This window comes from Chelonoidis abingdonii, chromosome 3 (assembly GCF_003597395.2).
Source record: "Chelonoidis abingdonii isolate Lonesome George chromosome 3, CheloAbing_2.0, whole genome shotgun sequence".
Taxonomy (NCBI): Eukaryota; Metazoa; Chordata; order Testudines; family Testudinidae; genus Chelonoidis; species Chelonoidis abingdonii.
Window position 1 is genome coordinate 32,817,302 of NC_133771.1, and position 13,851 is coordinate 32,831,152.

Here is a 13,851-nt window from a genome sequence, read left to right on the forward strand (position 1 = left end):
CTTTCTTGGGTTTGTCTTGCAGTAGGAGGCTTCTGGGTACACGTCTGGCTCTGTTGATCTGTTTCCTAATTTCCTCGTGCGGGTATTGTAGTTTAGAGAATGCTTGGTGGAGATTTTGTAGGTGTTGGTCTCTGTTTGAGGGGTTAGAGCAGATGCGGTTGTACCTCAGTGCAGATATCCTGTTGCAAGATATCCTGTGTTTACAATTTATTTAAATGCTACACTGTTCTTTTGATCTCTGAATTATTAGAATACAGTACAGACAGGGACTGTTGATTACATTGTCGACCCTACTCATACCTATGTAAATACACAAAAACACAAACATTCTCTCCCCACATGTCTTTTGAGGGTTATTTATTCTGCAGGATGTCTAACCCTTTCTAACAATGCATTATATGGGGCAATCAAACCCAAGGTTGAAGTCCTGCCTAACACTTTACAGTGACTCTGGCAGTGCCAGAAAGAAAAGGCTGGATACAGCCTGACTTCACTTCCTTGCTCATCCCACTAGATCAGGTCTCACTCTTTCTGGATCATGACCCACAAAATGTATGAAAAGTCCCCCCTGCATACCACCATAACCACAGAGAGAGCCAAGGTGGATCCAACTTCTGCTGGTGTAAGGAACAAGCTTTTGAACTTCACAGAGCTTTTATTCTGATCTGGGGAAGGTGACCAGAATGTCTGAACTAAATACAAGTTGGAACAGATGGTTAATCATAAGGGGTTGGCACAAGATACCACTTAAAATGAAGTGGTCAACAACAATACTGTAAACAACCATAATCACAATGCTCTGAGGACTGTGGGATATGGCTCATAGTATGATTTATCAGGGGTTGGGAGCTGGGAAGGGAGCACAAGTGCTGCTTTGCAGTGGAGTTTTTCTGTAGAAATTGCATCTCTCCACCACCAAAGCACCACTTTCCTGGCATGGAACTGAGCTCCTAGCCGGTGGTGGAGAGCTCTGGGATTGAGTGCTTAGTGGGAGGGGAAGAAGCAGGAAGATAGTAATATGAGGAGGAGAGGGAGGGAGGAGGCTGCAGTCCCCGTGATCCCCCCAAGCTCTCCTTACATTCCAGTGACATAAGTATTTTGCTGAACTCCCAGCTGACAGGGTGCAACCCAATGGGTCCCCGCTTGTGATCCATTTCATACTCCTGGGGGGGATTCCGCACCAAAAAATTAAAAATTCTGCAAATTTTATTTGTCAAAATAACACAACAAACACACCAGTTTCAATTGTTTGGGTAAGTTATTTAAACTATAATACAGAAAAAAAGTCAAAATAACTATTCAGCATTTTCTAAAAATACATGAAAGTTAAGTTAAAAATAGTTGGTAAATAATACGCTGCATTCCAGTAATAATCCTGGATTTTCATGTAAATTACATTATAGAACATGAAACAGAAAAAAAAAAAAAAAAAAANAAGCATGCAATTAATTGCATTGTTAAACAATAATAGAAGACCATTTAAATATTTTAGATGTTTTCTATAGTTTCAAATAAATTTATTTAAATTACAACACAGAATACAAAGTGTACAGTGTTCACCTTATATTTATTTTTCATTACTAATATCTGCACTGTAAAAAAAGAAAATAGTATTTTTCAGTTCACCTCATACAAGCACTGTACTGCAATCTCTTTATCATGAAAGTTGAACTTACAAATGTAGAATTATAAAAAATAACGGCATTCAAACAGCATGAATGTTTAGCGTATCTGACACTTAAATACCTTGCAACGCCAGCTACAGAAGTCCCATGCAAACGCCTTTTCTCACTCTCTGGTGACATCATAAATAAAAAGTGGGCAGCATTATCTCCCATAAATGTAAACAAACTTGTGCAGCCAATTGCTAAGACAAACACGAAATAGGACTGAGTGGACTTGTAGGTTCTAAAGTTTTGCATTGTTTTGGTTTTGAGTGCGATTATGTAAAAAAAAAAAAAATCTACATTTGTACGTTGCACTTTCACGATAACGAGATTGCACCACAGTACTTTTATTAGGTGAACTGGGGAACTAAGAACCTTCAGGAAAAAGTGCAGTATACCTCAAGTATAATTTTAAGTGTATAAAACACATGTAGAAAAAAAACAGTCTAAAAAAAATTTAAAAAAAGTTTTCCACCCAAACCCAAAAAGCTATACGACAGATGCACTTCACAGAAAAATCTTTGGTTATTTTTGTGTACCCTAGAAGATTGATTATATTATCTGGGGAGGTGCCCCAAGCACGTGCCCTACCTGCTGGCTGGTCTCCATGATCTTTTGGCAGAGGGGACACACAACAGAGAAGCAGAGGTGGATGGAGCGATTTAGCAAAAGTGTGTTAGCCAAACTGATCTCGCTAAAGCTTCAATTAAGGTACTTTTAGCTCCATCACATTGGCAAAATCACACCTTTCTCTGGGCTCTGGTTTCTATTGCCCAGTTTTCCCTTTCCACTCTGTCCTGGAACATCAGAGAAATACCCTGCCAGCTTCCTCAGGTATGCAAACTTCACTTTGCTGAAGTTATCTGGAAATTCTGATATTTTATTCAGATATGTACAATTAAAACTAAACCCTGGGTGCAAAACAGATTGTCCCCTAGTACCTACTTGGCAAAGTAATTTCATTTATATTCAAAGCAATTCTGTTCTACAACATAACAAGGAAGGAACAAAATAGAAGATTGCAACAACTCTATTTTACTCAAAGCCTAGGGTAATCAGCTGTTTAAACATGACAAAAGAATGATGAATTAATGACACCAGTAGTTTCACACCTGAACCACACATAAAACTCACGGTCATGTTGTTATGGTCCAGCAGCTCAACAGAGCAAAGATGAAGAGAATGAAACCAATCAGGACAGTTATTTCATCTCAAATTACCCAGAAAAGTCCAACATATCCAATATTATATATTCAGAGAGACAGTGTGGCCTAGTGAACAGAGCAATGGACTGTGTCCCCAGAGACTCACACATTCTATTCCTGGCTCTGCTATTGGCCTGCTGGGTGACCTTGGGAAAGTCACTTCACTTTTTTGTACCTCAGCTTCCCCATCTGCAAACTGGGGCTAATGATCCTGACCTCCTTTGTAAAGTGCATTGAGACCCACTGATGGACAACAATATCTCAGAGCTAGGTATTGCAAATTTGTCAGACAGAAGGGAGAGAAAGAGAAGAGGGACATTACTAACTGTGGTGTGTGAAAAATACTAGAGGTCTCTATTATTGCAGCAGGCCCGCATGCCTGTCAGACACATAAAAATACAGATCCCACCCTGAAACACCTCTCCAAGTCTGATTAAGATAAATTACATATATTTTTAACTTATTATTATTGTTAGTTGTTTGTATTATAGAAGGGCCTAGGGGCCCTATAGGAGAGCAGGGGTCCCTTGTGTCAGGTGTGCCAGACACACACACAGTGAGAAACACCCCTTGCCTGGAGAACTCACAATCTAAACAGACAAGACTGACAAATGGTGGCAGGGGAAAGACAGGCACAGAGAGAAGATGCGGCTTTCCATGGTCACACAGCAGGACAGTAGCCAAATCAGGAACAGTCCAGGTCTCCTGACTCCCAGCCAAGTGTCCTATCCAATGGACCATGCTGTCTCCACAATAAAGGCCAGGTCTACACTTAGAAGCTTACAGTGGCACAGCTGTACAGATACAGTGCTGCTGTAAGAGCACTTGTGTAGCTGCATTATGCCATACGAGAGAGCTCTCCCGTTGACATAATAAAAACAGCGCTGTACACATGAGCGCTTATGCCAGCAAAAATTATGTCAGTCAAAGGTGTGTTCTTCCCCAAGCGAGAAAAGTTTTGTCGATCAATGCTAGTGTTGACATGGCCTAAGTTTCAAAAGAATTAAGTGAGAGACAGATCTAAATGTAAATGTTTCCATTTACTTCCCCCTTGAAGCCCCAATATTTTTTAGCTCAGCTAGAAGTATTGCTTTGTGAAAGGGAAGTATGTGTTGCTGATATAACGGAAGGTATAACCAGACATCTTTCACTAAATGATTCCAAATGAGGATACTGATGAAACAAAACCACAAAATCATTATGGCTTCTTCATGATTTTCTTACTCAGCTAAAAAGAAACCTTCAACTTTTTCTATTTTTATACCCTGCACCTTACTACAGCATTAGTATTAGGCAAACCTGAGAAACAGAAAGAATTAAGAAAGAAAATCTTTGCTGATGATAATATCTCTAGCAATGCAGTCTATTTAGAGAATATACAAACAGTGGAAACTGTTGGTGACAATTATACAGCACATACTGTGAAACAGATTAATAGGTCAGAAGTTCAACAATGGAGAATTTCAGACCCAGTCCAACACAGGAATAAGGGTTCAAGGATGGAGATCTTCTGTATAGTAATTTTCTTATCCTTGAACAGATATTACTGTAATTGGGGAATGTGTGGGTTATATAAGGATCAATAGAACCATGGTTATGACAGTAGCTTAGCTGATCTGCAGAGGGAAGTATCACCCTTTTCATTACCAATCCTAGTACATGAATAAAATACATTAACACTAATACATATGTTACTATCAAATGTTCCAGGGCTGCAGAATGGTACCATTTGACCTACCTATGACAGATGTTATTAATATATCTGCTTGCCAATGCAAAAATAAATGCATCACCCATTTTTTTTAATGTTTCTTACTTCACTACCTACTTCACTGAGGCTTAAGAACTAAATGATGTGTGTGATAACAGTGTTACTGCTGTTCAACTCTCAGGCTCACCAGCGTTTAAGTCATCAGTTCACTGTACTTTATAGATTTTGCATGTGTCATGTGTCAGATACTGGCAAATAATTTCTGCTTCTGTGTCTGTGGCTATATACTTATTCCCGTAAAATTTCAGGAAATGTAGGGTATTTTTAAAGTATCTATTACAAAATGTATGCATGTTTAATAAAATACAATGGCTTGGTCTTATTGATAGTTCAGTTTTACACACTGTTTTTTTGACAAAATACTTGGGCGGGGGGGCACCAAACTCTCTACTATCACACTGTCAAATCCCCCCCCCGCCCTTTTTTTTTTTTTAAAATAGAAGACTCACCTAGATTTTTTCCTACTTACCATTTGTGACTTCCTCGGCATTGGTGCTGGTGGTTGGCTCTGTGCTGATGTGGTCGCTGTAGGACCAGTTTGTGTTACAGAAGCCTCAGATACAGAGGAGGATTCTCCTTTTGTTAAAAGTAAGTAAAACTATTTAAAGTGGGGACATGTTTTAAAAAAAGTACGTTATAAATATACGATGATAGCTATACACTTAAAAACAGTTCATTCTTGTTATTGGATTATGCAAATTATACTTTTTCCTTCAGGTTTTCCACTCATGGTGGTTCTCCCTAAATTGTCTGTCTTTCTACCCTTCCCAATCACAAACAGCTCCTTGGTGTTGAAGACAGTTATTTAAGAGCTTCAGTACTCCCGTGATGGAAACTAGAGAAAACCCAAGATAGGAGAGAGGGATAATCAGGCTGAGCTAGATGCTTCTCCATTTCCTTACACAGAGTCATAGGACTGGAAGGGACCTCAGTAGGTCAGCTAATCCAGTCCCCTGCACTCAAGACAGGATACGTAACAACTAAACCATTCCTGATGGGTGACTGTCTAACCTGTTCTTAAAAACCTCCAATGACACAGATTCCACAGCCTCCTGAGGCAATTTGTTCCAGTGTTTAACTACGCTGGAAGTTACGAAGTTTTTCCTAATATCCAACCTAAACCTTCCTTGCTGCAATTTAAGCCCATTGCTTCTTGTCCTATTAACGAGAACCATTTTTCACCCTCCTGTTTATAACCACCTTTATGTACTTGAAAACTGTTATCATGGCCCCCCTTCAGTCTTCTCTTCTCCAGACTAAACAACCCTGGAGAAGAGAAGACTGGGAGGAGGGGAGCGGGGAGAAGGGGAGAAGACGACAAGATAACAGTTTTAGCTTTAAACAGATGCTGCATCCCTTAATGTGCCCAAGGACAGGACTCCAGACCTCCACACAGGGCCAAGAGAAGAAATCCTATGGCCTTCTGTGAGACACATGAATAGAGAGTGAAAGGATATCAGAGAACTTTCCTTAGCTCTGCAGAGAGGTCAAGGACAAGTACAGACGAGTTATAGTGAAAAACAATGCACAGACGTACAGATTTATAAAAATGGTGGAAAGGGAAACTGAGACCAAGAAATTCCATGATTACCACACAAAGAAAACCATGCAAACTTTTGGACATATTATACATATATATATATATAGATATATATAGATCATGTTAACAAATAACCGGGGAAACTGACAAAAGCCTTGATTCTGCAAGGTACCATGGGGGAATCCACCCCAGTAGGGCCCGATTGACATCAATAGGACCCAGAGATCTGTTTATGCATGGCAGCTCCCAGGATCAGAGCCTTAATTAGTTTAGAAGAGAAACAGTAAAAATATTCCTCCTTCGAGGAGGATTAAGTTACTGCAAACTAAGGCTCCTTTACTCTTATTTGAGAGCATCCACACAGGAGTTAACATGCTTTACCGTATGCACGTTGATGTCATAACTTCAGTTGATTCACTTTAACTTCCCTGAACGTCCCCATATTGACTGGCTAGTGTTGTCAAATACACAAAGAACAGCACCAAACTAACTAAAACACTTTCTCCCCACTCTAACCTATTTCACTTACAGTGATCTTAGAAGTTTTAACAGTAGGTTTAAAAATAATTCAAAAATAAATGTAACTTTTAAATCATGAGGCCTCTTTATACTATAATTACCAGACTGTTGCTGAGATCCTGGTCCTCTAGGCTGCCCTTTGTTAGTTATACCAGATGACTTGTCAATCCTATTCAGAAGAAAATTAAGCATTCATAAACCAGAATTTTCAAGTGTGTAGATATCTAATAAAATAAATTTAAACTATTTTAAATGGGTAGGTAATGTATAACTCTTACCAGGACTTGAAATGCAACTACTTATGTTGTTGTAAAAACTACTTTACCTACTTATTTGCAAATAAGCGGCTAGCCCATTCATAGATCCTATCTGAGCAATAAATGTAGTGCAAAAAAGCAATATAAATTCAGCTGTATTTTTTTGTAAATAAGGCTACTGTCCTTTCTGTGGTTTCATCTAATGTTACTTTTAAAGTTCTTGCGCAACAAACTGCAATAGCTCCCCTAATGTTACCTCTTTTTATTAATTATTATTATTATAATCAGAATTAGAACCAACTGGACTCTTGCTGCTTCCAGCTGCCACCAACACTAAACATTATGTAAATATCAAGTCTATCATACGAGTTTAAGAAGTCTTGGTTATTAGAATTCCTACATTGTTTCAGTCTTAATACTGACATTCTTGCTATCTGTTCCATAAATATTTCTTCTCCATTTATGTATCCTATAAGACAGTGAACGGCATTAAGTGCCTGCTGTCACTGGCTGAAGACTGGTCTGCCTGTTTTATAGCTTTCATGGTACATACAAGTGCAATTCCTTTAAAAATCTAAGATCACTGAATAGGCTGAAATGTTTTATGAATTAAATACTAAAAAACAACAAATTACCCAGTAGCAGGCTTCTTTTGAGAAATTCTACTAGGAGGTTGTGGAGGCAGAGGAGGTGGTATAGGTTTAGATTGTGGAACAGCTGGTGGTTGTTTTGACTGCTGGTTTAAAGCTTCTATGACACTGGCTGTCTTTGCAACTGGAGGTGGTGGTGCTGGAAAGAGTATATCTATAAAAAAGGCAAAGTAGAGAGTGCAATGGAATTAAACTTTTATTGAATGCATTATTCTTAGAATTTCATCCACCAATTTCTCTGTTACATGATTTGTTTTCAAGGAGAAGAAAAATGCTTTACTAATTATAATTATAGTTTACTAATGGTAGCAATCCTCCCCTTGCATCAACATGAAAATGAAAACATTGGGGGGGCGCATGATGAGGGAGGAAGCACCACCTCCACCCCCTGACTCACCTCAGCAGGCCACCCAGCCTTGGACATATATTTTTATGTCTGGGATGGGATGGGGGAGGGTGGGGGGGATACCCAAAAATTGTAACTCAAATGGGGGGGCTAAACTCAAAAAGTTTAAAAACCACTGGTTTAAAGTGAACAGAAGGCAAACATTGGCAGTGCCCCAGTCTTTTCTCAAAACTTTTGGTCTTTGGTGATCCCAATAAATGTTTTGGTTCTGAATTTTTTTTGGTCAAGCCCCACTTCAGCAAAGCACTTAAGCACATGCAAAAGACGTGCTTTAGCCTCACTGAAGTCACTGAGTCTTAAATGTGCTTTGCTAGCTAGTGATGGATTTAAACATATGCTTAAATGCTTTCCTGAATCAGAGCCTTAGTTTTATGTTTTACGGAAATTTTGTTGAATAATATTTTGTGAGAAGTTCTATAAAGAGGAATTTCTCCTTGACTGGACATCAATCATAACATGATTTTAGAAGAAATGTTTAGAATTAAGTTAGGTAATTAAAGATCTTTCTCGTCAGAGACACAAGATGGGTGAGGTAATATCTTTGGACCAGCTTCCGTTGGTGAGAAAGACATGGTCTTCTTCAGCTCTGGCTAAGCTTGAAAGTTTGTCTCTCTGACCAACAGAAGCTGATCCTTGTGTCTCTAATATACAGCTATAACACTGCATTTTTCTCTTCAGGTCAGTTCAACCAGAGCATGGCAGAATATTACACTACCTCAGGCCTAAGTTTTCAAGTTGTCATTTGTATTCCTAAAGCTAGGAAAAATTAAGAACATCATCCAGGTAACACATTATAAGTACTGCCTCTGTGTAATACTTCTGTTATACAACTCATTAACATTAAAGAGAAATATAATTAAAACCCTACACAAACAAATTGAGAAATCCCTTAAACACTGGAAATAGAAGGAACTCCCTGCTAAATCACACTGCAGCAACCAATCCCCACTGCTCTATTGGAGGAGACTATTCATATAAATTGCTGGAGGGCGGACAACGGCCAAAACTACAATTGCCAAAAGAGGAAGCATGAGTTGTGAAAATGGAAAAATAAGACCAACCATGATTAGATGCAGCAGAACAGAAAAACAGAGGAAAGTGAAAACATACTTGTAGATGTTACACGCAATGGCGGCACAGGAGGATGAATAGCTGGTGGATCTGATGAAGATCTCTGTCTGCTTATATTTTCCACTCCTAATGAATTTGTCTTCCACATTGTATTAAATGAAGAAGTTGTCTGAACACCACTCCCAAGAATTGAAGGCTGAACTAAAAAAAACCAGGAAAATACTGTATAAAAATTATTTGCTGACTATGTGTGGGAAACGTGCTAATAGTCACACCTGTGTTTTATTTTAAATGGTGTGCCTGTATACTGTATAAACTGAAGAAACCACCATCGTCTTGTAAGAGTACAAGAGAATAAATCATATCTGACTGAAAACAATAACACAAATTTCAGGTAAAAGTATTCTTAACATTTCAGCTACATAAGTGCTTGTTTCACGTCAACATTTCAAAATGTGTCAGGTTAATAATCCATTTCACAGCTTATGAATTTGAGGATGGTTAAGCCTTGGCAAAGGCAAAAGCTTCTCAACAAGAAATCAAAAGGTGAGTCCTATGAAAAAATCACTAACCCCTGACAGCTGCCTCCAGACAATAAAAGAAAGGGACGTAAACATGTGAGGGTCTGAGAACATGCTGACTCAACAGGTAATGTCAGTTCTGACCTGGTCAGGGCTTCATCCAAACTAGGACCAACAACTGTAGCACTTACAGGGCATTGCTTTTGTATTTAGAAGTGGTTCCTAATTTACTCTATTCTAAGGCTAAAGTGCTGTCTCCCTGTTTCACTAAAGCACACTGTAAGCGATCCTTTATAGCAAACATTGTGTTAGTACCATATAACTGTATGCCTACGCAGAGAGCATGATCACCATATTAAGGAAAGATGAAAAACAGTTAGAAATAAGCATTAATTTGCATGGAGAGAAGATTCAAAGGGATCAGAAGATTTAAAGAGCATTCTAAAATTAAGAGGATAATAATAATAAAGGCAGCTAAAAAGAGGCTAAGATCAGTGATGTCATAATGTTCAATTGGGAAAATGAAAGAGGCTAATGAAATGAACTGCTAGAGTAAAATATACCAACAAATAAATCTTTTTAAGCCAGGAGGCATATTTTCCTGGCATGAGCTGCATTGCATGGGTGCCAAGTTGTAAGGGGTGGGTGGGAGAAAAACAGTAAATTAATGTTTTGGAAGTGTGCCATTTAATCAGAAGGCAATGGGTGAAATAGTACATTTGCTCAGACTTAAAATTTAGTCAAAGGGCAAAACAATCATTTTATTTATTCAGTCAATACAGAATAATATCCTCAGCTGGGTTCCCCCTTTCCAAAATGTCTTAACAGCCTTGTTAAAAAATAATAATAATAAAATAAAAAAAAAACACATGAAATCATGCTAACCATTTTGTATTCTCACTTAATTTCCACCAAAAAATAATACTTTATGCACATTTTTATGCTTGCATCCTTATGCTAGCTCATTGTATTGTAGATTTATGATTTGCCACACCAGAAAACATGAATGGTACATCAAGTCCTAGACCCTAACTTCAGCCATGACATGATGCTTCCAAGGAGGATGAAAAAACTATTCACATATCTAGTCGGTTGTGCAGTGCTGTACTTTATGCTGTCTTATTGTTCATTTAGTTGTCAATAAAGTCACACCTGAGGACAAGTATTCACTCTACACAAAGTGTGTGGACTATGTTATAGGATAGGTAAGAAAGTCATCCATACACAAAGTCTGAGATATTTTAGTATAAAAGGCTGTATGTATATGTATAATACTTTTGGCATTCAGGAAAGATGCCAGATTGCTGATGGCATTAGAAACTGAAATCTTTATCCAGGAAACTATCACACTATAAGGACTGGCTGTGCAAGTTTCTCCAGGCTTTCCCATCTGCTTGACCTGGAGGGATTGTATCTAAAGGTAAGAGTCTTGACTGTAATGGAAGTTTTTGTTATGTGAGCATTTGGCCCTTATCAATAGAAGTGAGACCTACTGATTTCACATAGGCCTTTGAACAGAGGTTAATGAACAGAGATCCTAGTTTTCTGTTATTTAAAAAACCCAACATTCCCCAATAAAAAAAAAAAACAAAAATCAACTTTTTCCACAATTAAAATGAAATGCTGAACTTTGGTTTCCCTAGCCACAATATATATAGGCATCAGTTGAATGCAATGTTTTATTGATATATTTACAACTTTTAAGCAAGTTCGAAGCCTCCAGTGTGTCAATCATTATACTAAAATAAATATATAGAATTGCAACTTGTATTGCTTAAATATACTAAATACTTCTATGTCTGTAGTCTAGATTTCAGAAAATTGTGTGCATTTTTTAATGCACAAGAACGCTGGAATGATCCGATCACATTGCACTGTTTCTTTACTGTTGTCGATGGCCTTGCTGTTTCAGTCTCATGTTTTCATTTATTGTCATTCAGTTTACGTTTAGCGCTTTCCCTGTGTTCAACTGTTTGCCTCCAAATGTAATCTCCAGCCTTGCTGCATACAGTACAGAATAGCACATCATCATCAACGTGAAATTTGTCCATGCGAAACTCAGTGACACTGTCTTTAGGGGTGATTTTTAAAGTTTTCAGCATCTTATCATAACTTTAATTACTCACATCTGGAGGCTTAAGCGAAATTTGAGATGCATTAAAACATGAATCCCTATATGCCATTGTGTAAACTCTATACACTGGAAGCAGTTTACTGGAGTTATGTTTAGCTATGTAAATTTAAAGCACATTAAAAAAATCAACAAGCAGGAGAGGTTGTGCACATTGAATAAGTGGCATTGATCCTACAGTAAAATTTAGTTAATAGTTAATATATGTTTTATTTTTTCACAAAATGGCAAATGCAAATTCCATGTTTTTCCATGGCAAACGGATTTCTAGGATCCCTGGTAATGAGCAATGGGAGTTATGTTTTGGTCAGTTACCAATCCTGTAAAACTCCTAGTTCTCCAAATTGCGTACGTATCTTATATTTCACCTTTTATTTTATTTCCAAACTTTCTAGCACAGATTTAAGAAGTGTCTGTAATGTTATCATTGTTTATCTTTCTTCATACTCTCTTGGGCCCCTTTTAAAGAGAAGCATTTCCAGAACAGCTAGATGGTTCAATTCAGACTGACATATCTTTAGGAAATAAAAGTTTTAAAAGTTGGAGCACAAACTAAAAGCAGTTGATAAAGTTGATCATCTGGGCGGTTACTCATTTCTTATAACTAACTTGAACTTTATTGATTTTTTTATACATGTATTATTGTCACACATATTCTGTATACCTGAATGTATGTAATTTAGAATATGTTTTCCTTCACTAGCCTGTACAATGTAAATCCAATTCAGAATATGTTGTGCAGATTCACTTCAAGTTTAAAAAGAAAAAAAATCAGTAAATAGTTCCAATACCTACCTGTGCAAAGTAACTGTAAAACAAATCTTCAAAATGTAAGAAAAAAAATGTTATGATCCCATTTCTTCTAAAACATTATATTTTCCAGCGTTAGTACCTTTGCCAATATTCCTTGGAGGTAGGGGAGGTGCACTTGTAGTAACAGGTAGTGCAGGTTGAATGGGAGGTGGACTGCCACTAAATATTGCTCCATAGGTTTCATTCTGTAATATACTAGGCATAAAACTTCTTTGTTTATCCTTAGCAATATTTGCTGCATCTCTTGCCAAAGATGCTACATTAGGCTGAAGTTGATTTGATCCCAGCTGATAGAAACTGACGGGCCTGTCCTCTCTCCGATTAGGACTGGGTTGCTAAAACCAAACCGAAACAAAAATACACATGGATATTATATTAGTTATGTTAACATATTCAGCAAAATATAAAAATATATTGAAAAATATAACCAACACTTGCTAGCCAGAGGACTATGCCTACTAACTCTTGAAAAGTATCATACCTGTGTTGCTGCCACTGCCGCTACCACTTCTGACCACACCTCCCCTTAAAGCCACATTTCATTCATATAATTTAAAGGGAAAAAAATGGTTGTGTGCCATTTATTGGATATGTATTTAATTGTAACAAATGGTCTCAATCAATTTGCTATGTAATTATATTTTTAAATGTAGCTTCCTACTTCTCTGTTGCACCTTCTTTCCTTTCTTGGCTTCAATAACTTTTTTCCCTCATTTCTATAATAGACCATGGTGCATCTTTCATTGCATTTTCCCTAGCACCTATTTATTATCATCATCATCACCACCATCCATAAGATGTATTATAGCAGCACTGAGAGGTCCCAAATGAGACTCAGCTCCCATGTGCTAGGCACTGCACAAATACATAATAAAAGATAGTTCCTGTCCCAAAGCACTTACAATTAGGGATGTCAAGCGACTAAAAAAAATTAATCACACAATTAATTGCACTGTTAAACAATAATAGAATACCATTTATTTAAATATTTGATATTTTCTACAGTTTCAAATATATTTATTTCATTTAGAACACAGAATACAAAGTGTGCAGTGCTCATTTTATGTTTCATTTTTATTACAACCTATCACAAGAACTGTAGTGCAATCTCTTTATAATGAAAGTTGAACTTACAAATATAGAATAATGTACAAAATATAACTGCATTCAAAAATAAAACAATGTAAAACTTTAGAACCTACAAGTCCACTCAGTTCTACTTCAGCCAGTCGCTCAGACAAACAAGTTTGGTTACAATTTGCAGGAGATAATGCTGCCCATATCTTGTTTACAATGTCAC

The 13,851-nt window shown here is 37.4% G+C and overlaps 2 protein-coding genes across 3 annotated transcripts in view; one reads left to right on the forward strand and one right to left on the reverse strand.

Annotated features, from left to right (window-relative positions):
* Positions 1 to 13,851, forward strand: part of ADAM17 (ADAM metallopeptidase domain 17) — a 443,735-nt gene that overhangs the window by 195,912 nt on the left and 233,972 nt on the right. The window lies entirely within an intron of this gene.
* The window catches only part of ASAP2 (ArfGAP with SH3 domain, ankyrin repeat and PH domain 2), a 192,536-nt gene that overhangs the window by 18,133 nt on the left and 160,552 nt on the right, over positions 1 to 13,851 (reverse strand). Inside the window, exons 22-26 of one of the 2 annotated variants that reach the window (XM_032795188.2) lie at positions 12,631 to 12,886; positions 9,126 to 9,287; positions 7,595 to 7,763; positions 6,804 to 6,871; positions 5,113 to 5,219 (exon numbers count right to left, since the gene is read on the reverse strand). In XM_032795188.2, the coding sequence (XP_032651079.1) occupies positions 5,113 to 5,219; positions 6,804 to 6,871; positions 7,595 to 7,763; positions 9,126 to 9,287; positions 12,631 to 12,886 (762 nt within the window). The remainder of the gene's footprint in view (positions 1 to 5,112; positions 5,220 to 6,803; positions 6,872 to 7,594; positions 7,764 to 9,125; positions 9,288 to 12,630; positions 12,887 to 13,851) is intronic. The other variant, XM_032795190.2, reaches the window with a different exon arrangement.